We start from the raw sequence: 25,908 nt of genomic DNA on the forward strand, positions 1-25,908 counted from the left end.
AGGGGGGAGATTCAAATCAAAAGTTGTCTGATTCCGAAGTCCAAGCTCTTTTGACCACCATTCTACAAGGACACATGTGTGCACACAGACACACAGACACAGAAGTGTTGTTTCCTGTCCACATATTCTATAGATTGGGGTGGAGAGGGGGCCAGGCCCCGGGGAAGGTATGGCTGTGTTCTGCCCTGAGGTGATGAACTTCAGTCCTTCTGAATCTGCACCCATGGGCATCCCATCTGCAGGCCTCCCTGTCCCCAAACTCCTCTCCTGTCTGACTTGGAAAACAGCCAGCCTCCAAATAATCGCCCAAGTAACGTTTTTGGGTTTTCTGTACTCACTGAGTCCACTGAGGCAAGATATCTTTTCAACAGCCACTGGAGGTCCCCATCTCTAGAACCCCTGGATCTGCCAATATGTACAACCACACAGGAAATGGAGAACACACAAAGGAAAATTTGAACCTGTTTGTCTGTGAGCAGATCTAGAGCAGTTCTGGGGGCAGAGTGGAACTTCTCGAACTCGGATAGACTGCAGGAGGAAAGCTCCACCAGAGCCTGGGGTGAGAGGAGGGGCTGTGGGGTGGGAGAGAGGGAGGGTAGAGGGGGTCGAAGACTCAGCCGAGAGTGCAGCATGCGCTGGGGCCTCTCCGTTATCGTCGCAAAACTTCATGGGAACTGGTTCCACTTTGGATGTGTTATTTGACCATCGCTGAAATCAAGCTGTAAAGGTTCATGTAAAATATAGTTCATTATTTTATTCATCTTAGGGATGCTTCTAAGGACACTGTCATCTCTTGAGGGACTTCTTTCTGAAGTCCATAGGAATTTCTTTTAGAAATTAATGCCAGGTATAAAAACTAGTAAAATCTAAATGAGATCTGTATTTGAGTTAATAGTATTGAACAATGTCAGGTTCCTGGTTTGGATCATTGTGGATCACTCGGCGAAGCTGGGTGAAGATAACACGGGAACTCTCTGTACTATTTTTGCAACTTCTTTTGAGTCTTAAATGATTTCAAATGAAAAAGTTATAAATTGTAAAAAAAAAAAAACAAACAGTCTAGGAAGAACATTGCTTTCCCTAAAATATCTGGTATGTAACTTTTCTGATGGTAATAATTCTATTGCAGAATAAACCTCCCATTTTATTTTGGCTACCAGGAAGCTCAGAGTCAAATTTTAAATTCTCTCTAGAAATACCAAGGCCCTTTTGACCTATGAATGTATGTTCTTTCTCCAGATGTTGACTTTCTACTTGTCAGCTAAAGAAAAATGCACAACCTAAGAGTTGCCAGTTATGTTTTATTTGGGAACCTTACTGAGGACCATAGCCCGGGAGACAGGCTCTCAAATAGCTCTGAGGAACTGCTCCAAAGAGTTAGAAAGGATATATAGGAGGTTTTGCTGAAAACAAACAAACAAACAGACAAACCATGGAGTTGAACGTCAAAAGATAACTGCTAATCACAAAACACAAATATCTCAAGTTAATGATTTTAGTGCTTTTCTACATAAGGAAAGATGCAAAAGTCTGGGCTCATTGAAATTATTCCTTAGATAAGTATCTTAAGTATCCTCTTTTTCTGCATCCTGAATCCCCTCAGGGTGCATTGCGGTGAGGGATGCACTGGCTGTTGGCTTGATGGCTACAACATTCTTTTCTTTTTACTGGAATGGCAGGCGACATTCTTTGTCCACACACTCTTACTTCTATTTCCCTACTCTTGACTTTTCAGCCTTATTTTTTCTTTTACCATTATTTTATGGTACATATTTCTTGAGAGTGACTTTAAATACTTTTTTTTTTTTTAAGATTTTATTATTTATTTATTTTTTAATATGTGGTCTTAATTATTTATTTATTTATTTTTATTTTTGGCTGTGTTGGGTCTTCGTTTCTGTGCGAGGGCTTTCTCCAGTTGCGGCGAGCGGGGGCCACTCCTCATCACGGTGCGCGGGCCTCTCACTGTCGCGGCCTCTCTTGTTGCGGAGCACAGGCTCCAGACGCGCAGGCTCAGTAGTTGTGGCTCACGGGCCTAGTTGCTCCACGGCATGTGGGATCTTCCCAGACCAGGGCTCGAACCCATGTCCCTTGCATTGGCAGGCAGATTCTCAGCCACTGCGCCACCAGGGAAGCCCGACTTTAAATACTTTATGAAAAGAAATAGTGTATAAATACAGAAACAATAAGACAATTGTCACAGCTACCTTATGAGATGTTCATGTGCTTTTTTGTTTAATTGTCTAAGATTTCTGTTTTACCATTAAGTTAAAGCACTTACCTAGTATCAATCCCCCACCACATAGGATTTTGCCCAGGAAGTCACGGGCAGGTTTCCAGAGCGTTGAGAGCTCCAGCTTTGGCTGGGACGCACCCAGCAGAGGGATGTCCAGCTGGTGAGAAGCTCGGGCTGACCCTTCAGGTGGCATCTCCCCCGAGCAGGGCCAGCCTCCTCTGATCATCCCTCTGTGTGCAGTCCCACCAGCACAGATGCCTTTAGATGCTGGAAGTTTGAGGTCCTTGAGACAACCCCAATTCAAATGCAAATACTCCTCTGAGGAGGGACCAGTGGTTTCAGCAGCTGCAACCTAGAAAGGAGCACTCTGGAAGTGCATTTTAGGAAAGTGCCTTTTGTGGACAATGTGAGCCACACACTGCTCCATGGATCAGATTGCTGTTAGAATTCATTCCACTGTGGATTCGCTCAGAACTCTCAACAGACCCCATGCACAACAAATATAGAGCATCCCATTCACCTGGAGAGGAAAGTGGGACCTGACAGCCTCCGGGCAGAGGCCACACCACGCCCCACACCACCCCACAGGTTAAAAGATAAAAGATAAAGAGAGGATTCTAAAGGCAGCAAGAGAAAAACAAAGAGTTCCTTACAAGGGAACCCCCATAAGACTGTCAGTTGATTTCTCTACAGGAACGTTGCAGGCCAGAAGGGAATGGCAAGATACATTCAGAGTCCTCAAAGGGAAAAATCTGCAACCTAGGATACTCTTCCCAGCAATATTATCATTTAGAATTGAAAGAGAAAGAAAGAATTTCTCAGGCAAGCAAAAACTAAAAGAATACAGCAATACTAAACCTATCCTAAAGGAAATACTGAAAGGTCTTCTCTAAATAGAAAAGAAGTAAGAATCTATAGGAAAGAGAAAATCACAGTTGGAAAGTAAATCATTTAAATAAGCCAGTACACAGATTTTTTAAAAATTAAAAATTTTCTGTTAAAGCAATTGTAACCACAATGAACGGCAAAAGAATGAAAATGAAGATGTAAAATCATAAAATGTGAAGGAGGAGAGTAAAGAAATATAGATTTTTTTTTCTAGAATGTGTTTGAGTCTATATGACTACCAGTCTAAAGCAATTAGATATAGGAAGATGAGTTAACATACTTGAAAAACAGGGTAACCACAAATCAAAAATATAAAATAGAGTCACAAAAACCAAAAAGAAAAGAACATAGCATAATACAAAGAAAATCATCAAACCAGAAACGGAAAAAGAAAAAGAAAGGGACAAAGAAGAAATTTAAAATCAATGGGAAAACAAGGTTAAAATTGGCAATAAATACATATCTATGAATAATTACCTTAAATGTCAATGGATTAAATGCTCCAATCAAAAGACACAGAGTTGGGCTTCCCTGGTGGCGCAGTGGTTGAGAGTCTGCCTGCTAATGCAGGGGACACGGGTTCGAACCCTGGTCTGGGAAGATCCCACATGCCGTGGAGCAACTGGGCCCATGAGCCACAACTACTGAGCCTGCGCGTCTGGAGCCTGTGCTCCGCAACAAGAGAGGCCGCGATAGTGAGAGGACCGTGCACTGCAATGAAGAGTGGCCCCCGCTTGCCACAACTAGAGAAAGCCCTCGCACAGAAACGAAGACCCAACACAGCAAAAATAAAAAAAAAATAAAGACACACACTCGAAAAAGAAAAAGACACAGAGTGGCAGATTGGATTACAAAAAAAAAAAAAAAAAAATCTACAGTATGCTGCCTACAAGAGACCCACTTTAGGGCAAAGGACATGCATAGATTGAAATATTGATTAACACGTATTATGTGTCAGATGTTGTACTAGATTATAGGAATACAAAAATAAAGAAAATAGTGTCCCTACTCCTAAACTGATGATCTTTCATGTTCACAGGACACTTACTATGTACCTCATCCTGTTTAAGCCTCACAACAGCTCTAAGAGGTTGGTAATATTGTCATTCATTCCCACTTTACAGATTAGGACAGTCATCTGCTGAGAATGGTGGTAATACCTCTCAGCTGCTACGGGAGAGGCATGGGTTAACACTGTAAAGAAGCTCTTGGAGCCCGAGTCCTGGGAGATAGTGGACAGCACTTCTGTCAGGGTGTAATTGGTTCTCTTTATGTGGAAATTCTGAGAAAACCAGAGAGAGCCGGTGAGTTGGGAGGAGAGCCATCGGCTGAAGAAGCCCCAGCCAGGGCCTGCCTGTCCCCTCAGCGCCCTGCTTCTCTTCCCTGCAGGTGTCTGCAGCAGCATCCCAGAGGCAGCCTGCCCACAGCCAGCGTCATCCTCTGTTTCCACGATGAGGCCTGGTCCACCCTCCTGAGAACTGTGCATAGCATCCTGGACACAGCGCCCAGGGCCTACCTGAAGGAGATCATCCTGGTGGACGACCTCAGCCAGCAAGGTGCCCGCGGGCTTCCTCCAGGTTCCCTGGGGAGGGCCTGGACCCTGGGGGGTTCCCGTGCACAGACTGGGGTTTGGAACCTGTGCAGGCAAGGTTCCCCAAAGCAGACCTGCAGATGGGATGCAGCCGCAGGTAACTCATTAGTGAAGGGCCCCAGGGGCACTGCTTCTCTGTGAATACCAAAGACGTATTCTGCTGGTTGAATCTGCAGATGCAGAACCCTCAGATACAAAGGGCCGACTACACTGTCCTTTTATATAAGGCACTTGAACATCTGTAGATTTTGGTATCTACGGGGGGTCCTGGAACCAGTCCCCTCACCCAGATACTGGTTCTTCCCATCTCCACTAGTTTGCTTATCTGGGTGTACTCAGCATGCCCATACACATAGCGTTTCTGATCTTGAAAACAAAGCCTAACAAGCTTGTCTCATCCTGTCAACTCTATAGATTGTCATTCCTAAAAGAACGTTTAGACTTTTGGTCTCAATTTCTTACCTCCCTTTTTCTCTTCGACCCACTGCATTGCCCAGTCACCGCTACCACTGCAGTGAGACCGCTTTGGCCAGTGCCACCAATGACCTACTGGCAGTCACATGAAATGGACGCTCTGTCTTTGACTTCCTTGACCACTGTGTCTTAGGTCAGGTACCCTAGAAGCAGAGCCTGAGATGGGGCATCATGTACATGTGATTTGGCGGGGGCAGTGCCCTCAGGGGAACACTGTAGGGGAGTGGGGAAAGCAGGAGAGGCAGAGGGAGGAGCTGAACTTAGATGTGGTGTCAGACGAAGTTCAGCCACAGCCTGATCCCAGGGGGAGCTCTGCAGTGTAAACTGCACCTCAGCATCTGTCTTGCCTTGAGGCAAGGGAGCGGGCCTGGTACCCCGGCAATGGCGGGTCATTGACTCTGGCACCTGGGGTGAGGGGCATCATTCTGCATGACTCCCTGCCACTTGCAGGACAGGTGGTTCCAATACTCTAGGGCACATCTTCAGGGAAGGCTGCTGATTGCCGTTAGCAGCCAACCCACAACAGCTGGGCACATGCAAAGCAAACCAAATCAGTAAAAGGGGTCTCAGGGCTTCTGAGTAGGGCACCAGCAGTATCTGCTTCAACCTCATTGCTGCATTTAGAGAATGTGAACGAGTTCTCTCCTCTCTTAGTTTTACGACACCATTCCTTTTGGTGTTTACTGGGGAGAATCCTGACCCACCGAAACTAACGAAGCATTTTACACCTTAACAACTACCACCATGTACGCGCTGCTCGGGACTCTTGTGCTCACCACTGCTCCCAAGATAGACCTGTTGACAATGATCCTAGGGAGGGTCATCACAATCTCACAGGCTGTGGCATCTGTGACCCCACTGTCCCGTTGATTCCAGGACAGCTCAAGTCGGCTCTCAGCGAGTATGTGGCCCAGCTGGAGGGGGTGAAGCTGCTCAGGAGCAACAGGAGGCTGGGCACTGCCAGGGCCCGGATGCTGGGGGCCACCAGGGCCACCGGGGACGTGCTGGTCTTCATGGACGCCCACTGTGAGTGCCACCCAGGCTGGCTGGAGCCCCTCCTGGCCAGAATAGCTGGTGACAGGTAATTCACCCCCGGGGGCTGCAGAGCGGGAGGTGGGAGACGGGGAAACAGTCCACAGCCTCCGCCACTCAGAGAACACCCACCCACCACTGCGTGTGCTGACCGCCAGCTCTAGTGCCCAAGCCAAGGAGTAAGAGTCATGGCCAGAGAAAAAGGAAAATTTCCAAGGGGAAATGGGCAGCACCCTCTTAGAGGTATGCCTGGCTCCAGAGGCTGTCAAGAGGCTCAAGAGCTGTTTCCCACTTGACGACTGGTCTGGGCTCCTGTCTTAGGAACACCTAGCTCTTAAGGTTACCTAGTTCTCAGCCGGGGCTGGGCCTGCTCCATAGGGAGAAGCAAGGTGGGGCAGGGAACAGAACACCTCCATTCGGGGGCATAAATGATGGAAGGCAGTCTGAGGAGTTGTGTGTGTGTGTGTGTGTGTGTGTGTGTGTGTGTGTTGAAGAGGGGATCAAGATGCCTCCAGCCCTGCAAAGGCAGCAGCCTTCCTCCTGTCGGATGCCCACAGGAAACTCTCCAGCCTCCATCCTTCTCCACTCTCCTCAGCAGGCAGAGTACTGGAAGGGCCAGCGTCAGTCTTGGGGTCACACCTGAGCAGCAGAGCTCTGGGAAGAGGGAATTCAGAGCTTTTTGCTTCTCAGTATGAGATACTTCTCACAAACACGGAGAATTTGCGTGAACTTCCAAAATGACTTTATACATCGTAGAGCTGGAGGAATATCCAGGCCTGGGGGAAAATAAAGAGGGGTGAGATGAACTAGGGTTCATTCTTCCTTGTGGTAAAAAGTTTGGTTGGTAAGTTTGCAACTGCAGGTAGCTTTTGGCTCTCTGGACAGTGGTGCCTTGGTTGACCTCACATATTTCAGTTAGCTGGTGTTTGTTGGTGGCTCCATTGAAACCCAAACGCTTGACCTCCTGGAGCTTAGAAACGCTTAAGAGAGGATCCATCTTGTGTCTGCCTGAGAGTTAAAACTCAGTTCACAAGTGACAGGATGATGGAGTGAGCCCTCTCCTAGCTCCTTCCAAGTCAGACAGGGAAGCTTTGCTATTTTGTTTTAAGTGAAGTCCAAGAACACCAGCTACATCTGTAGATTTGAAACACAAAGCTAAATATAAGTTATTTTTTTTAACCACCTTTTTTCGAGTCCCTAGACTGTAGTTACTTCCTAATTCAGCCCTGGTTGGGCAGCCGCTATGGTCCATGGGAATGAAAACCAAAACAAGGAAACATCTTTCACTTCATTCATTGACATTTTATTCTTTATCTCTATTCAAAATGTACTCAAAGAGGCTTATGATGAGTCACTTATGTATCTGGCTAAAATAGAAGGGAAAGGAGATTTCAGAAAGGAAAAGATAGTGTTAGAAATCAGGGATAGGGACTTCCCTGGTGGCTCAGTGGTTAAGAACCCACCTGCCAATGCAGGGACACGGGTTCGAGCCCGGGTCTGGGAAGATCCCACATGTTGTGGGGTAACTAAGCTCGTGTGCCACAACTACTGAGCCTGTGCTCTAGAGACAACGAGCCACAGCTACCAAGCCCGCGCGCCACAACTACTGAAGCCCGCACACCTAGAGCCCGCGCTCCGCAACAAGAGAAGCCACCGCAATGAGAAGCCTGCGCACTGCAACGAAGGGTAGCCCCTGCTCACCCCAACTAGAGAAAGCCCGTGCGCAGCAACAAAGACCCAACACAGCCAAAAATAAATAAATAATTTATTTTAAAAAAATACAGGGAAATCTGGCAAATTTAAGTTTAAAAAGAAAAGAAAGAAATCGGGGATAATACAGTTATTAGAAGTGAGCTTTACGTAGGACTGAGCCTCCAGCAAGACAGAGTAAAAAGAGAAATTTGATGAATTTTAGGGTTTTCTGATGAAAAGGAATGTACACCTTTTATCAAGAAGGACACAGCTCAAAGGTCTGGGACGAATTGATTGTGTGGACGCTTGAATGCAGTTTCCTTTCTTGTCCTGTTACCATTACTAAGATGGCACAGACTTGATGGGGTTCTTTAGAATTCAGTCACACAGCTTCCCTGGCTCTTGATTCTGAAATTCCACAAAGTGCTTTGCCAGTGGCCAAATACATCTCGATTGCTCAGCTTATTCCACAGTAAGCGGAGACTTGGGAGGGTGCCCTCCTTCCTTCCTTGACCTTGCTTCTCACTTTTCTTAGGTCAATGCGAGGTGCCCCAAAATAGTGGAGGCCAGAGAGATTAAGTTCCCCTTACCTTCCAGAGGGAACGATGTGAAAAGTGCAGGAAAAGCATATCAAGATCCTTGCTGTAAATATGAACCCCATGACTCTTCATGCTGACGCCAGTCACTTGAGGCCATAGATTAAAGCAGATCATTGAATCCCAGGACCACCCTGGCCCTCTGCATAAGGGCTGGGCTCGTGCCAGCCCTGGCTGTCTCTGAGGTGGATGGAAATTGATGGGAGTATGAACAGCATGGCTGGCATCTCTTTTCCAGGAATCTTCCTTTTCTTAGACTGGTAGCTTCCAGCACCCCTGAGTTCAGGCCTGATTCATTGCATGGTACGGATTTTAAAAGAAACTATTGTGAGAGGCCAGAAAAAAAATGTGAGTGAGATACTGACTAGGTAGAGGGCAGCTCCTGCTACACCTAAGTGATTACTTGTTTAATTAAGAGGCAGAGTTTCCAACCTGTACCAATTTCCCACATCACCCTCTCTGAGGTCACGTAATCCCAGGCTGTGCAAAAAAATTGGGATAAAATACAATTACCAAGAGCAACAGTAAATGAAAAAATCAACCTAGACTCACGACTTTGCTGAGAGACACCACATACTCATACATACACACACTTTAACAATGAGGACCCTTTTGGGGCTTGACAATCCTGATTCCTCAAGCCAATGAAGTTTTATGATCCAGGGAGGAACAAGAACTAGACCCTAGAGCAGGGCCCCTCTGCAGCTGTGCACGATATTTTGTGTATGTGCATATGATTATTTTGCTGGGGAGGGGTCCATAGATTTCCCCTGATTCTCAAAGGGATCAAAGACCCCCAAAGAAGTCAAAAGCCACAGTCCTAGAGCATTACAGCTGAGAAAGACCTTTGTGAGAAGTAGTTCAACCTCTCATTTTACGAATGAGGAAGCTGAGGCCCAGAGATGTGCAACAGCTGTCTCAAGATCATACAGCACATTGGTGGCAGAGCTGAGCCTAGGTCCCTATTCCCCTGTGTCTCAGTTTTATCCTGAGAGGTTTTTAAAGAAAGGGGCAGGCATGCTTTTTAATGAAATGGGCCCCCGATTCCTTATGGAAAAATATATTTTCTAGGAGAGTACTGTTCAGTAGAAATAGAACATGAGCCACAGATATAATTTAAACATTTCTAGTAGTCCCATTACAAAAGAAAAAGAGACAGATGAAATTAATTTTAACAAAATATTTTAGTAAACTCAATATGTCCAGAATATTATCATTTCAATATGTAATCTGAGATTTGTACATCTTTTTTTTCAAACTAAGTCTTCTAAATCCAGTGCATATTTTACACTTACACCACATCTCAGTTCGGACAGATGCTGTTTTACGTGCCCAGTAAACGCATGTGGCTGGTAGCTGCCATATTGGACAGCATGTGTCTGGATTATGTTTCTGTCCCCCAGCAAGTGGAGGGTGTGTATCCCTTATCTGATTCCACGATTCTTTCCAGGAGCAGGGTGGTGTCTCCAGTCCTAGACGTGATTGACTGGAAGACTTTCCAGTATTACCCCTCCAAAGACCTGCAGCGCGGGGTATTGGACTGGAAGCTGGATTTCCACTGGGAGCCTTTGCCGGAGCGAGAGAGGAAGGCCCTCCTGTCCCCCATCAGCCCCATCAGGTGAGGCTCCTTCACTCAGCCTGCTTTGCTTTTGCTTCCTCAGGGTGGACTCAGCACCAGACTGCCTGGGCTATTCCTTGTTCTCCTAGTTTCCTACAAGTTATTACTTAATCAGTAAATTGGGGATAGTAACGGGACTTAACTTATAAGGTTGTTGCGAGGTTTGAATGAGCTAATATATGAAAAACATTCAGAAAGTGCCAGACGCGCAGCTATAGGTGTTATTATTCTTACATTGTTATATGAATGGAGTCCAGCGAAGCTTCCAGATACTGGGGTGGAAAGTGGAAGCACCTTATCTGGGGCCTCAACCCAGCTCTGTCTTACCAGGTAACACTGGAGTTTCCCTGCCTGGGGTGCTTTCTTGGTAAAAAGGAAGAATTCAGCCGGATGAAAGCTAGGACACCATAAGTCTCAAAATATGTCCAACTTTATGGTTTGCTTCTCATGTGTTTCATTTTTGGACAACTATTCTATTTAAGTCAATGTTCTAGATATCTTCTGCTTTATAACAAACCATCCAAACTTAAAGGCGTGAAACAGCTGTTTTATTAAGAGCATGGACTCTGGGTTGTGAATTCTGAAAGGGAGCATTGGCGTTGGCTGTCTCTGCTCCATGGTGTCTGGGCCCACAGCAGGACTATCCTTTACTAGACTAGACTGGCTGGAAATGACTCAACAGCTCTGGGCAGGAATCCCCTGGAGTTTGACGCTGGCTGTCTCTGGGACCCAGCGGGACCTTCTTCCCCATTCTCTCCTTGAAGTCACTGAAGGCAGGTTAGTTGGGATTTCCTACACCCTGGCACTGGGTTCGTAGAGCAAGTATCCAAAAGAGCCAGGCAAAGCAAGTTGTATCCCCCTACCAATTAAAAAGATAATTTATTGAGGTGAAATTCATATAACATAAAATGAACCATTTCAAAGTGAACAATTCAGTAGCATTCAGTACATTCACAATATGGGGCAACCACCACCTCTTTTTAGTTCTAAAACATTTCCATTATTCCAAAGGAAAATCCCTTACTTAGTGTCTCCAGCTGTCCCCTTTCCCCAGCCTCTGGCAATGCCCAATCTACTGTCTGTCTCTATGGATTTATCAATTCTGGGTATTTCATATCAATGGAATCGTACAATAGTTAACCTTTATGTGTCTTCTCTCACTTACTGTGATGTCTTAGAGTATGTATCCCCTTTTATAACTAAGTCTCAGAAGTCACCTAAGGTCACTTCCTCCAAAGTCACAGGCCCACCCAGGTTCACAGGAAGGAGACTTGGACCCACCTCTCAGGAGGGTCAATGTCAGTGTCACGTTGTAAGAGCCCGTGGGATAAGGAATCTGCCACAGCTGACCTGCCAGTGCCAAGCAATTACCCAAGTTGTTTCCAAATGCCTAGTCCAGGGACACGAAGTGAAGGCATTGGGCACAAACAGGACTTCCAAGGGTCTGCCCGATGGTGTGCAACTCTAACAGCTGACATGTGATAAACCATGAGCTTACATACGCAAAAAATATTTTTTTATTTTCTACTAACCGGACTTAGGCAATTTCTATCTTGACCCCTGCTCCCTAATGGCAGAAACCTTCCAGACAAATAAGACAAATTCAGTGATAGCTTAGTCATCTCATCTTTATTTTTATTTTATTATTATTTTTTTTTTTTGCGTTACGCAGGCCTCTCACTGTTGTGGCCTCTCCCGTTGCGGAGCACAGGCTCCGGACGCACAGGCTCAGCGGCCATGGCTCACGGGCCCAGCCGCTCTGCGGCATGTGGGATCCTCCCGGACCGGGGCACGAACCCGTGTCCCCTGCATCGGCAGGCGGACTCTCAACCACTGCGCCACCAGGGAAGCCCATAGAGCTCTCTTTTCATGAAATGCTGGGATTTCTGACATGCTTGCTTGGCTCCAGTCTTGAGATCTGTCTGAGCCCTGAGTCCACTCTCTGGGCCGCTGGAGCGCCCCCTACCTGCCATCCCCCCACCGCTCCCCAGATGCTCCAGGTTCTGAACCTTTCTACATAGTCTCACCTTCTCTCTCCAGGAGCCCTGTGGCGCCCGGCGGGGTCGTGGCCATGGACAGACATTACTTCCAAAACACTGGAGCGTATGACCCTCACATGTCACTGAGGGGTGGCGAAAACCTCGAACTGTCTCTCAAGGTACTTCTTGGGCCAAGGGAGGCCCAGGTGGGTTCTTTGGAGCCCTGTGTCCGGTCACAGCTTGGAGGTCAGGGCTAAGGCTTCGGGCAAATTACAGAGTCATTATACGTAGTGTGTCAAACCCTCATTTCTCCCCCTTTTTCATCTCTCTTGATTTCACTCCAGCCTGCTTCCTGAACTCGCCTGTCAAACCTGCCCTTAGGAAAGGGCGAGTTTTCAGTCATCTCCACCTGAGTGCAAAGCTTCCCATACGTTCTCCATTCCCGGCACCCTTAGCATCTTGATAGTTTTCACAGCACCCATTGGCCAAAGCAAATACCAAGCAGTTCTGTGCATTGAGTAGTTTGGTCCAAACAACTTAATAAGTATTTGTCCGAACAGCTTAGCACCCACTGGGCGCCAGACAGTTTCTCAAACCTTGGAATCAGATTGGACCCGCCACCCTCATTTCCTGTTCCATGTTGGTTTTTAGCCTGATGCTTGCTTTTTCATGACAGCAACCACTGAAAACCCACCCCAACAAAGACATATACCATTAAAAGGGCAGTGATCTAAGGTTGAAACGATGAATTGCCTTGAACTTGTACTTTTCAGAACACAGGTGTCACTATGTTTCTCCTGAACAATGACAATATCCCACGTGGCCTTTTGAGTTCGCTGCAGCACCCTGGGGTACCTTGGCACCCAGTTTGGGAACCCCATTGGTTTGGGTTCTTGGTGTGTTTTGGTTCATGTACTGCCTATCCTAGGCATGTTTTCCCTTTCCTCTTTATTCCCAAGTGGGGAATAAAAGGCTTCCTGTCAAATGAACTTCAGGCATTTTGGAGTAGGAGGGAGTGAGTGGAGAGTAGAGAAATTTCCAGAAGTAGAAAGATTCTGTTTGAGGAAAGCTTGCCTTGACCTCCACACAGATGGCTTCTGGTGCCTTTGCAGCAGGAGACTTCACAAGCTTTTAGAAATCCCCTGGCCACTAGGTATACCCTTATTCCCCGAGGAAGCAGCCTTGGGAGAATCCAGGCGCTAACGGCATGGCTGCACCCTCTAAGTGCTGAATCTGGTCACGTGTTTCAGTAGGGGTGGGGAAGCACAGGTCACTACCTGGGTGTGAGCCCCTCACACCACGGGTTCTGACCCAGGACAACCGCCCTCATTCTCCCCACCTTGTCCCTCCCCAGCCCAGAACCCTCAGATCTGGAAATTCTGCTCCATCCTGAGAACCAGATCCAGCTTTCTCTTTTGTGCTCATGATTTCTGGCGCATTTTGCCAGCCCCTCACTCCCCACGTTGCTGGACGGGAGCACAGAGGTGTTGATCTTCTCCTTTCACTGCAGACCTGGCTCTGTAGGGGCTCCGTCGAAATCCTTCCCTGCTCTCGGGTGGGGCATGTCTACCAAAATCAGGATGCCCGCTCCCCTTTTGACTGGGAGGCCACCCTGCGGAACAAGATTCGCATTGCTGAGACCTGGCTGGGCGCGTTCAAAGAAACCTTCTACAGGCACAACCCAGAGGCCTTCTCCTTGAGCAAGGTAAGAGGAGAGCCCGGCAGGGTCTTCGGTGCCCACCCAGGGCCACCAGGTGGAGGCTGTGCAGGACCACCTCCCGTCCCACCTGGAAGGGCAGATAGAAGCTTCTGGCTAGTACTTCCATGAGTGGCCCCTGTCAGGTGGCTCCTCTACCTGGCGGGGTTGTCCTCTGTCTCTTCCAACATCTCCCAGGGGCATCATGGCCTGGAACCCCCTGATGTCTGTAGGGGTTCTGTCATCACATCTAAGGGGTGTAATCCTTCATCCCGTGGCCGGAGGAGAGGCTGGGTGAGGAGTGAGCACTGCAGTGGGCCTCCAAGGGCCGTTTCATCCCAGGCAAAGTGCTCAAGGCTGTGAAATTACCTAAGATGTGAAACAAATATAACATTGATTTACAATGTTGTGTAAAATTACCCAAGACGTGAAACAACTATAAGTATTTTTTACTATAAAAAATAAACATAAAGGACATCCCCAAAAAGGCACAGAAAAATAAACATTTTAAACATTTAATGAAGTGTCTGCAAACAGTGCATTTTCACCTGGTCCACTACCACTCAGCGCCATTCTGATGGCGTGACACGTAAATGCTATTTAATGTGGGACGTGGTTCACAGTGATGCTTGCTGTCCCCCTCCTTCAGCTTGCTCCCAGACACCTCTGTGCCTCCCAGCACATGAACTGTGATGTAAAACCAGCTTCCTCCGTCCTGCCGCCTGTGTCTCTCTCCTCCCCAGGCTGGGAAGCCGGACTGCACTGAACGCCAGCAGCTGCAAAGGAGGCTGGGCTGTCGGACCTTCCACTGGTTTCTGGCCAACATCTATCCCGAGCTGTACCCATCCGAACGCAGGCCCAGGTTCTCTGGAAAGGCAAGTCATGATAAAAACAAAGTGCAGAGAGAGAGGAAGAGAAGGGGTTGGGCGATCTCCCAGCATAGGAACTGAAGTTCAGATGCTCTTCCATGACCATGGCCACCCAGTCCCAGCTCAGCAGGGCCTCCTTGCGGGGGGTGGCTGTGCTGCCCCATAACCTGTCCCAGGGCCCCTTCACCAGGACAGGTGCTGTCACCTCCTTCAGGAGGCCTGTCCTTAGGGTCACTGGCTTCAGCTTGACCTCGATCATTTTTATGATCTGAGTATGGGACCTTGAGCTACACTGCAGGGAGTGAAGGAGTGGTCGACAGAGGGCGTCTTTGCAGCAGAGGGCGGGATTCACTTCTGTGTGAACCTTGCTTATAGCTCCACAACACCGGACTTGGCTTCTGTGCAGACTGCCGGACAGAAGGGGACGTCCTGGGCTGTGCCATGATTCTAGCTCCTTGCAGTGACAGCCAGCAGCAGCAGGTGGGTGGTCAGTGTTCTCAGACCTGCAAGGGGTCTTTGCTGGGATGGCCCTCCCTTCCCTTTGGGGCATCTCCTTTCAGTGGTCCCACGTCCCTTGACTGTGCGTGGTCCCCCACTCTGACGACCCATTCCCCAACCTGCCCCAGCCCCAAGCCCAAATGTGGACCCATCAGAGAAAATGAGCATCTGAGCTCGAGGGACATGGCGAGGCTGTTTAGCCAATGTTTTCATCTGACAGATGAGGAAACTGAGGCTTGGAGAGTGGCTAGCCCAGGGGCTTCAAACTCAGGTGTGTCTCCAGGGTTTAAGTGGATAAAGGAAATAAACACAGGGAGCTGGGCAGAGGCTGTTGTCACAGAGGAACACCTGCCCCAGCCTCAGTAAATGTCTTTTGTTTTGTATGAAAGCGGATCCAGTGTTACAAGATCATCTAAAAATTTAAAAGACACTGGAAATCCAGAGTTTATGGAAAATATCCCCATTTTTTTCTTTTTCTTTTTTTTTTATCGAAGTATAGTTGATTTACAATGTTGTGTTAGTTTCTGGTGTACAGCACAGTGATTCAGTTATACATATATAAATATATATAAAATCTTTCTCAGATTCTTTTCCATTATACCTTATTACTGGATATTGAATATAGTTCCCTGTGCTATACAGTAGGACCTTGTTATTTATCTATTTTATATATAGTAGTTTGTATCTGCTAATGCCAAACTCCTAATTTATTCCTCCCCCCTTTTTCCCTTTGGAAACCATAAGTTTGTTTTCTATGTCCGAGTCTGTTCCTGTTCTGTAAATATACTAAGTGAAGTAAGTCAGACAGAGAAAGACAAATATCCTAAGATATCTCTTATATGTGGAATCTAAAAAAATGATACAAATGAACTTATTTACAAAATGGAAAAGCTCCCCATTTAAATTAAAAATCTATAATCAGAGGTCAAAGAAAACCTGTGTGCAGGCAAATTTCCACCAGGGCACCTTTCTGAAACATCCGGACCAGCTCAAGATCATTAGCCAACTAGAACCAGAGATGGAGAAAGTGGGTCACCGAGCGGGCACTATAGGCACAGAAACACTGAGGAATCGAGGGGACCCTGGAAAATGTTCCCCATTTGCAGCAGTGCCTCAAACCCATAGCTCGTGACTGTGTTCCTAAGACTCCAGGCCTCTGACGCTGTGTCCTGCCCAGAGTAGATCTGCTATGTCTTTCGGGCATTTAATGGGGATCTATGGGGGCCAATACTTCTGGGCCAGAGGGGGAACTTTAGGGCATCACAGGAGCCTGGGGCGTGTGCGTGTGTGTGTGTGAAGTGGGGAGAGGGCTGGATCTGGGTAGACAAGGCTCATGGCCTCTGGTGACCCTCTGCCACACTTGCCAGAGGAGACCTTACCCACAGATGGGGTCATCGGATTTCAGAGCTGTGGCCTCATTCAGAACGTTTCCCACACACAGAGCAATGTGGTTTGTGAAACTCCTTCCACAGGGAGAAAGGCTTCCACTGCATGGTCAGGAGGAAGGCAGAGGGTGCAAGCGGCCCTGGGGATGGGTGGGAAAGAGCACACGAGCTCTCCTGGGGTGCACTGGATACCAACTCCGCAGATTTCCCGGGACCTCACTCTGCAGCATGGCTGGACCCTTCGGTACCGAGGAAGGGCGGGGTTGCCCTGTGACAACAAAAGTTTATGGCCCAAAGGGCGACACTGAAAGTGACTGGCAGGCACTGACCACAGGGAGACTCTCTCCTTGAGCCAGAGGTCCTGCTCGTGGGTACATATGGCCAGAAGGGACCTGAATCAGGTCTGAAATCCACACTGAGTCAGGGGAAGAATCTAGAGACAGAGGGTCCTTCCAGCATCATGTGGGCTCCTTGGATATCAGGAAGGTCTCCTTCTATGTTAGGGTATTTCTTCTCTTCAAATATCCGTCTCAGGAATAACTGCCCAGGTCGTGGGACATCCCCATGACGCTGGATGAAGGTTGGTGTGTCCACTTCTTATCACAACTTGGATGACAACCTGGAAAGTCTAGCCCACCCCCCAAACCTCTGCCTTTTCAGCCTGTGATGGGGTCTTTGCATAAGTTGTCCTACCCCAAAGGCCTGTATTAAAAAATAAACAACAAAGTGTAACTTCCTGGAGATATTGATCAAAGGAGCCAGGTGAGGCCCCAAGAGCCTGGGGTAAAAGGCAGAACAAGTCTTGGAGGGTCCAGCTCTGCAGGCAGGACTGGTGAGGCTCTGGGACCCCAGGGGAAGGCCCTGGGCCTGGAGGACACCTGGGGAAGCAAGTGCTCAGTATCCATTTGTCCCCTTTCAGTTTTGCCCTTTACCAGTGTTCTAGAACACCCCAATAGGCACTCACACCTGGCACAGGAGGACAGAGAGAAAGCTCTGTGATGGTGGAAATAGCTCACCTTCTAGCTGTGTGACATCAGGCAGACCTCTTAACCTCTCTGAGTCTTGGTTTCCTCATCTGCAACTGGGGATAATGGTGCAAAAAGAATGTTAGCTTTTGGGCCTCCCTGGTGGCGCAGTGGTTGAGAGTCCGCCTGCCGATGCAGGGGACGCGGGTTCGTGCCCCGGTCTGGGAGGATCCCACATGCCGCGGAGCGGCTGGGCCCGTGAGCCATGGCCGCTGGGCCTGCGCGTCCGGAGCCTGTGCTCCGCAATGGGAGAGGCCACAGCAGTGAGAGGCCCACATACCGCAAAAAGAAAAAAAAAAAAAAAAAAAAAAAGAATGTTAGCTTTTGGATTTATTTATTTATTTATATTCTTGGTGGGGAGGTGGGGATTAGCAAGGGCTTCTGTATCCAGAAAAATTGTGAGCTTGCTAAGCTGAAGACACCATATGCCATATAAAAAAGAAGAAACACCCTCTTTTATGCATAAGTAACTGTGTTTTTAACAAAGGGAAATCTCCAGGGGCCCCGAATCCAGAGGCAACTGAAATAGAGTCATAGGGCCATGGCCAAGCTCTCCTGCAGGGTGAAGGGGACAGTTTCTGTCAAACCTCAGGAACCCAAAGGCGTTGGTTCCAAGCAGGAGATAGTGACAAAAGCCCATCTTCAGCCCATGACAGATGAGGGGTTGGAAATGGGACACCCATACAAAGCCAGCTTTGACCTTCACAGAGTAACCTATCTGTGAAAACCTGGACTAGAAAAGACTACCTACAGCCACCGGAAGTTGACAAGGAAGCAGGTCTGTAGACAGGTCTTTGCGTCGGAGAAAATGACTCTTCCCTGAAAATTTTTAACCACAAGCTTGTGTCCAGCGTGGGTTTAGGGTTCAAATTTATAGGAACTGTGTTGTCTGGGAATCCTCAGGTGGGACTGGCTACCTAACTTGTTGGGCTCAGTGCAAATGAAGATGGTGAGACCTGTCACTCAACAATTATTAAGAATTCCTAGACAATATCAGCATTAAATCAAATATATTAGACCAAGAACATTAAACCCTTCTAAGCATGAAGCCCCTGCAGTTACACAGGTCACATGCCCATGAAGCCAACCCCGTCTCCTAGCCACAAAGTTAGCATAAAAATTAGCTCAGGCTGCATTTGGCAGGAACAAATGGAAAATGGTTTTATCAGGATGTGTTTCCAACCTGGCCCCACGAGCCTCCCGCAGCTAAAGCCCCTCTGCAAAGGAATGCATGATCCAGCCCTACGGAACCCAGGAGGAAATGAAAACCATGAGCGAGCGTCAGCAGATACAAAAGACAGAAGGAAAATCACTTGCAGGGCCAGCACAGATGTGTCCAGAAAGAGATCAACTCGGGCCTCAGGAGTTTCCTCATCTGCCCTTCCAACTGTACCCTCACAAAACACACAGCATCCTTTATGGCCTCACCTATGATACAGTAAATAGAATAATGGAGGAACTTGCCAGAATGTATAAATATGAATGCAAAAGTAGATGGAATGTGGAGATTTCAGAGGCCAGGGCTAGTCCAGCATCGTATTTGTGGACTTGACTATGAGATAGGGTCTTGCTGACCCCAGTAGAATTTGAAGATTGCCCCCAGACCTCAGCCCTATTGCAATGAGCTCTCCTTCCTTTACCTCCAGCTTTGGAGAGGATCTCCTTCTAGCTGTGCTAACAGCCATTTCCCTCTGTCCCAGCACCTGGATCACATGGGCAGGAAAGAGATCCACTATGGCAGCCCCCAGCACCTGTGCTTCGATGTCAGGCGAGACCAGGTGATTCTGCAGAACTGCACCAAGGAAGGCCCTGACATCCATCAGCAGCACTGGGACTACCAGGAGGTAAGTAACCCAGCTAGGAAGGATTCAGCAGTGCTGCTGGCTGGTGCGTGTCTCAGGCTTTTCCAAGAGGTCAAGTATTACCATACAAGCCTGTGTCCCTGCTGTTGAACTGAGTGACTTGACACTAAGGCCTCAGGGGGAGGTGAAGCCAACTTTGCAGCAAAGCTAACAACCAGCATCTTGAAATGTACTAATTTTCCAGGTTTCTGTATAGCTCTGGTCTTGATATGGTAGAGATAGGAGACAGCCTCTTTTTTAAAGTTTATTAGCTTAGGTCACAAGTAGGACCATGGAGCGTGTTACAGAAGCAGTCAACCACGTTGGTGGTGTGGTTTTAGGGGCAATGGAAAGGCCTGTCTCCTGTTCCACAACCAGATACATGAGGATGTAGATCGTTCTTTCTTGCTTTGCAAATTCCGCTCTGAGCATTTCATCAGTTTAGTAAGACTTTGATTCCCATGACTCCAGAGAGAAGCTTGAGATCCTTTCCAGAGGTTATGCATCAATAAAGAGGAAATACGAAGAGGGTAAGTATTTAGGGAGAGTGAGCCATTTACAGGATTGGGATTGGAAGGTGACAGTAAGTATCAACAATAACTGTCCATACGTAGTTTTTCCTTCACCTCAAATCCCTTCTGAAATGAGTTAGGGTACAAGTATACAAACAAAGAGATTAATACACACATCTTTCAAACATGCCATTCTTCAACTTTTGCTTGGGAATAAGGGGGGGGGTATTAAATAACTAAGCAGAACTCCATGCATCGGTACTCTTAAAGCAGGCTGTGAAAGAGGAAAATCGTATAGTGTAAAACTTAAGCTGAACTCACGATAAACAGTTGAGAACAAAGCTCTTGGGGCTTTGGTGACAAGTGAACCTAGGACTCAGGGGGCCCACACATGCTCAAAGAATTCTTAGAAACCAAGTTAAGGCCCTTTATGAATGATCATAAGGGATCATTCTAAGCAAGTCCTCTGGATAAGATAGATTTAGAAACAGCATTTAAAAATAATATGTAAAAGATTAGTGACTAAGATACACCCAGCATCTTTCAGGCATTAGAAAATAAGGCTTTAAAAAAGTATTCTTGGGCTTCCCTGGTGGCGCGGTAGTTGAGAGTCCGCCCGCCGATGCAGGGGATGTGGGTTCGTGCCCTGGTCCGGGAAGATCCCACATGCCGCGGAGCGGCTGGGCCCGTGAGCCATGGCTGCTGAGCTTGCGCGTCCGGAGCCTGTGCTCCGCCACGGGAGAGGCCACAACGGTGAGAGGCCCGCGTACCGCAAAAAAAAAAAAAAAAAAGGATTCTCATTCAGCCATAAAAAGGAACAAGATACTGTTCATAGCAGCAGGATTCACAATAGCCAATAGGTGGAAGCAACCTAAGGGTCCAGTGATTGATGAATGAATAAACAAAATGTGCTTTATACATACAATGGAATATTTTCCTGCCTTAAGAAAGAAGGAAATCCTGTCATTTACTTCAACATGGATGAAGCTTGAGGACATTATGCTAAGTGAAATAAGCCAGGCACAAAAAGACAAATACTGTATGATTAAACTTACATGACATATATAGAGAAGTCATATTCATACAAACAGAAAATAGAATGGTGGTTACCAGGCATGAGGAGAAGTGGGGAGAGGGAAGTTGTTGTTTAATGGGTATAGAGTTTGTTTTGAATGAAGAAAAAGTTCTGGAGATCTGTTTCACAACAAAGTGAATATACTTAACATTACTAGCTTTTACACTTAAAAATGGTTAAGGTAGAAAATTTTATGTTACATATTTTTACCACTACAAAGAAAGAAAGAAAGAAAGAAATTAGGTACTATTTTGTGCTACAACATGGATGGAACTTGAAAATACCATGCAAAGTGAAAGAAGCCAGTCACAAAAGGCCCTATATTATATGATTCCATCTATATGAAATGTCAAGAAGAGACAAGTCCATAAACACAGAAACTAGATTAATGATTTCCAGTGGCTGGAAGGAAGCAGGAATGGGAAGTGACTGCTAATGGATAGTACCTTTCTTTTTACAGTGATGAAATTTTCTGCAATTAGATAGAGGTGATGGTTGCATATACTTTGTGAATATACTAAAATCCGCTGAGTTGTATTTAGGGCATGTGAATTATATCTCTAAATAAATAAATGGACATTATCAGCACTGTTGGTTAAGGTTGTTTAACTTTTCATAAAGAAATTGATTTTTTTCTTGAAAAGGGGATGGCTACATTCAGTATTAAGTTTGGTAGATTTTGAGCAGGAAGCAGCTATGGTCTTCCACACATGGCTGACTCAGGCCTTCAGGGTATCCTTAGAGTCTTACTCTATACTGCAACTTGGTGGCAGCAGTACTAAACTGCAGGATTAACAGAGGGCAGAGATTTACAAGTACAGTGATAACAATGAATGTCAACAATACAGTATAACGATTGAACATGATCTTTACACTGGCATTTTACTAGCCTGAACTCTCCAAGAAATGGCATAATTACCCAACCACAATAATAATAATTGAATTAATGACCCCAAGGCTCTGTATGATATTTCAATTTTAAGGTTACCTAAATTATATTATATAGTAACGAAAATACTCCAATTCCTTACCAGGCCAGTTCATATCACCTTTATTATTCTCTTAATGATTAGCACAAATCTTAGAAATTTCCTTCTTTGCTGACTGATTGTGGGGGACCAACTCGTTTTCTTTTTTTTTTTTTTTCCTTTTCTACTCTCTTTTCAGAATGGAATGATTGTTCACATTCTTTCTGGGAAATGCATAGAAGCTGTGATGCAGGAAAACAATAAAGATTTGTATTTACGTGAGTGTGATGGAAAAGCCAGCCAGCTGTGGCGATTTGACAATGTCAGCACCGTGGATGAACAATGAATGCCACCATCAGAAGGAAAAGAGAAATGTGGCCATAGAGGTTCAACTCAAGGGAACAACAGGAGCATGTGCATATCATGAAGGAGACCCTTTGTGTTTGTGCAGTGATGATAGTAGAAACAAAAACTCCACAAATGAATATGGGAAGTCTTTCCTTCTCATACCTTACTACATTGACCACTGGCTGTTTTAGAAAAAGAAAAACATGGACCCATTGTCTCAATGTCTTCATCACTGGTAGATGATCATTACATGGTACATAAGATTCTTGGGGTTTTTGTTTCATTGAGCAGTAAATAATTGCTTTTATCTCAGACTAAGGAAAGAGGCCTGGCAACACCTTCAGGATACACAATTCTGATTGATCAATTTATTTCAAATGGCCTTATCTTGGGTTGTCTGTGTCACCAGCCATGAAAATTAAAGCGTGAAGAACGTGCAAAGTCCTGACATCCAAAAAACATTGCAATAGGCTTATGAGGACAAATTTCATGTTCATTGGTTGAGGCATAGCTCAGAGGAAGGAAGGGAAATAAGCTACTGAGAGAAAATAGGGTTGGAGAGAGCTTTGACCCAATTCTTCAGCTCAGCCTAGTAGCTGAAAAGAGTCAGTAGACCTGGAATAAGATGTTCTCATGTTAATGAGAATTTCCTCAGAACTTTCTATCTCCATTCACCCTGCCCTTGCTATTCTCAATCTAGATTAACCACAATCGGATTCTCATGCAATATTCTTTTCTTTAATCGTTGGTGTTGGGTCAGCTTAGATTGAACACTCCCACTAATAGAAGTGTGTACAGTTGAGAAACTCTCCTGATGCCCTGTTATAGGGTTTGCACTGATTGGACCAGAATGAGCAACATTTGCAAAGAGGCAAATATCCCTGGGAGGGAAATGCCAGCGTCTGAGCCAAAATTCTTATGAGAGGAACTAGAGGTGGGTGTTAATGTCCATGAAGGTTGAAAGGACTGTCTCTGAGCCAGTAGGAAATGTCTGGGACCCTCAAATATGCCCACACCTGAACATTCAGCCATAGAAGAACACATCTCCACCAGGGCAGAGCCCATGCTAGCAAAAGCTGAATGGCTCTCTTGTTGTGACTTGGCCCACCCAGTTGGGTTGTAAGAGTTGCTGAGTGGGGGTGGTTATGTGACTGAGAAGACATGGTGCTTGGTGGTGGACCCCGACACCCAAGGAGATGGGAAGAGCCCCCAAGCGAACCAGTAGGATATGGGAGGACTGAGGGAGGAGGAGAAGTGGTCGCTGGACAGGACCGGCACCCCTGAGGGGTGGCTGAGAGGGGGGAGGGGTTACCACGCCTGGAGGGACCTCGGGCTCAGACCAGGGGCCCAGCATTTCCCCTGCCCAATCAGCCGGGGAAGTCTGCCAGGCTCTTGGGCTGGGTCCTATGGCCTCAGAAGTCCCCTCTGGGCTGAGTTGGTCCTGGGGGCATAAGAGCAAGGCCGGGAGAGAACAGGAGAGGCAGACGGGAGGGACCCTCCAGGACCAGAGGAGAGGAAAGGAGCAGAGAGGGTTTGCCCCACCCACTCAGGCACAGGGAGCCTGCTGAGCCCCCAGGCCAGTCCCCCAACCTCCGAAGTCCCCTCTGGGTGCGTGGGTCCTGGGGGCATAGGAGGGAGGCTGGGGAGATCAGGTGAGGCAGGCGGGAGGAGCCCTCTGGGACTGAAGGAGTGGTAGAGGAGTGGAGGGCATTTGCCCCGCCCACTCAAACCCAGAAAACCTGCTGGGTTCCCAGGTGAGGTCCCCCACCCTCTGAGACCAGAGGCAGGGGCACACCTGGGCCCTTCTGTTCTGTTGAGCCTAAGCCCCACCCACCACACCCCCCACCTTTTCCAGCCCCATGGGTCCTAAGCATAGGCCCCACTCACTGCTCAAACCTCACCCCTGCTCAGGCCCTGCCCTCCACAGCCAAGGCCTTTTCCACCTTTTCTTTTTTCTCTTCCTCTTTTTTACTATTGTGGTCCTATTTTACTTTCCAGTTGTTGTTTCATCTATATTTTTATTTTTAGTCTAGGAAACTAATGCAGCTGTTAGTTTCCTAGTCTAATTTTATTTTTTACTGCGTTATTGTTCTCTTTTTTTTTTTTACCACCCCATGCAGCTTGCAGGATCTTGGTTCATGAGCCAGGGGTCAGGCCAAAGCTCCTGCGGTGGGAGCTCCAAGTCTAAACCACTGGACTAACAGAGAACCTCAGAATCCAGGGAATATTCATTAGAGTGAGGTCCTCATCTCAGCACCAAGACCCAACTCTACCCAGCAGCCTACAAACTCCAGTGTTGGAAGCCTCAAGCCAAACAACCCGTAAGACAGGAACACAACCCCACTCATAAGAAAAGAAAAAAAAATGAGATGGGAAAAAATATGTCACAGATGAAGGAACAAGGTAAAAATCTACAAGACCAAAAAAATGAAGAGGAAATAGTCAATCTACCTGAAAAAGAATTCAGAGTAATGATGGGAAAGATGATCCAAAATCTCAGAAATAGAATGGAGGCACAGATTGAGAAAATAGAAGAAATATTTAACAAAGATCTAGAAGAACTAAAGAACAAACAAACAGAGATGAACAGCACAATAACTGAAATGAAAAATACACTAGAAGGAATCAATAACAGAATAACTGAGGCAGAAGAATGAATAAGTGAGCTGGAAGACAGAATGATGGAAATAACTGCCAAGGAGCAGAATAAAGAAAAAAGACTGAAAAGAATTGAAGACAATCTCAGAGACCATTGGGACAACACTAAATGCACCAACATTCGAATAATAGGGGTCCCAGAGGAAGAAGAGAAAAACAAAGGGTCTGAGAAAATATTTGAAGAGATTATAGTGGAAAACTTCCCTAACATGGGAAAGGAAATAGTCACCCAAGTCCAGGAAGCACAGAGAGTCCCATACAGGATAAACCCTAGGAGAAATACAAAAAGACACATATTAATCAAACTAACAAAAATTAAATTCAATGAAATAATATTAAAAGCAGCAAGGGAAAAACAAAAAATAACATACAAAGGAATCCCCATAAGGTTATCACCTGACTTTTCAGCAGAAACTCTGCAGGCCAGAAGGGCATGGCAGGATATACTTAAAGTGGTGAAAGAGAAAAACCTACAACCAACATTACTCTGCCCAGCAGGGATCTCATTCAGATTCAATGAAGAAATCAAAAGCTTTTCAGACCAGCAAAAGCTAAGAGAATTCAGCACCACCAAACCAGCTTTACAACAACTGTTAAAGAAATTTCTCTAGGCGGGAAACACAGGAGTAGAAAAAGACCCACAAAAACATACCCCAGACAATTAAGAAAATGGTAATAGGAACATACATATCGATAATAGCCTTGAATGTAAATGGATTAATTGCCCCAACCAAAAGACAGAGACTGGCTGAATGGATACAAAAACAAGACCCATATACATGCTGTCTACAAGAGACCCACTTCAGACCTAGGGACACATACGACGGAAAGTGAAGGGATAGAAAAAGATATTCCATGCAATTGGAAATCAAAAGAAAGCTGGAGTAGCAATACTCGTATCAGATAAAATAGACTTTAACATAAAGA

The 25,908-nt window shown here is 46.5% G+C and overlaps 1 protein-coding gene across 1 annotated transcript in view; it reads left to right on the plus strand.

The window, feature by feature from the left end:
- Nucleotides 1–22,767, plus strand: part of GALNT15 (polypeptide N-acetylgalactosaminyltransferase 15) — a 35,417-nt gene extending 12,650 nt beyond the window's left edge. The window contains exons 2-10 of the mRNA XM_081235572.1: nt 4,514–4,680; nt 6,066–6,270; nt 9,960–10,127; nt 12,168–12,285; nt 13,617–13,811; nt 14,546–14,677; nt 15,047–15,151; nt 19,280–19,423; nt 22,175–22,767. Of these exons, the coding sequence (XP_081091698.1) occupies nt 4,514–4,680; nt 6,066–6,270; nt 9,960–10,127; nt 12,168–12,285; nt 13,617–13,811; nt 14,546–14,677; nt 15,047–15,151; nt 19,280–19,423; nt 22,175–22,321 (1,381 nt within the window). The 3' untranslated portion in view covers nt 22,322–22,767. The remainder of the gene's footprint in view (nt 1–4,513; nt 4,681–6,065; nt 6,271–9,959; nt 10,128–12,167; nt 12,286–13,616; nt 13,812–14,545; nt 14,678–15,046; nt 15,152–19,279; nt 19,424–22,174) is intronic.
- The last annotated feature ends 3,141 nt before the right edge of the window (nt 22,768–25,908 follow it).

The sequence above is a fragment of the Mesoplodon bidens genome (genome assembly GCF_964165515.1).
Source record: "Mesoplodon bidens genome assembly, chromosome: 5".
NCBI lineage: Eukaryota > Metazoa > Chordata > Mammalia > Artiodactyla > Ziphiidae > Mesoplodon > Mesoplodon bidens.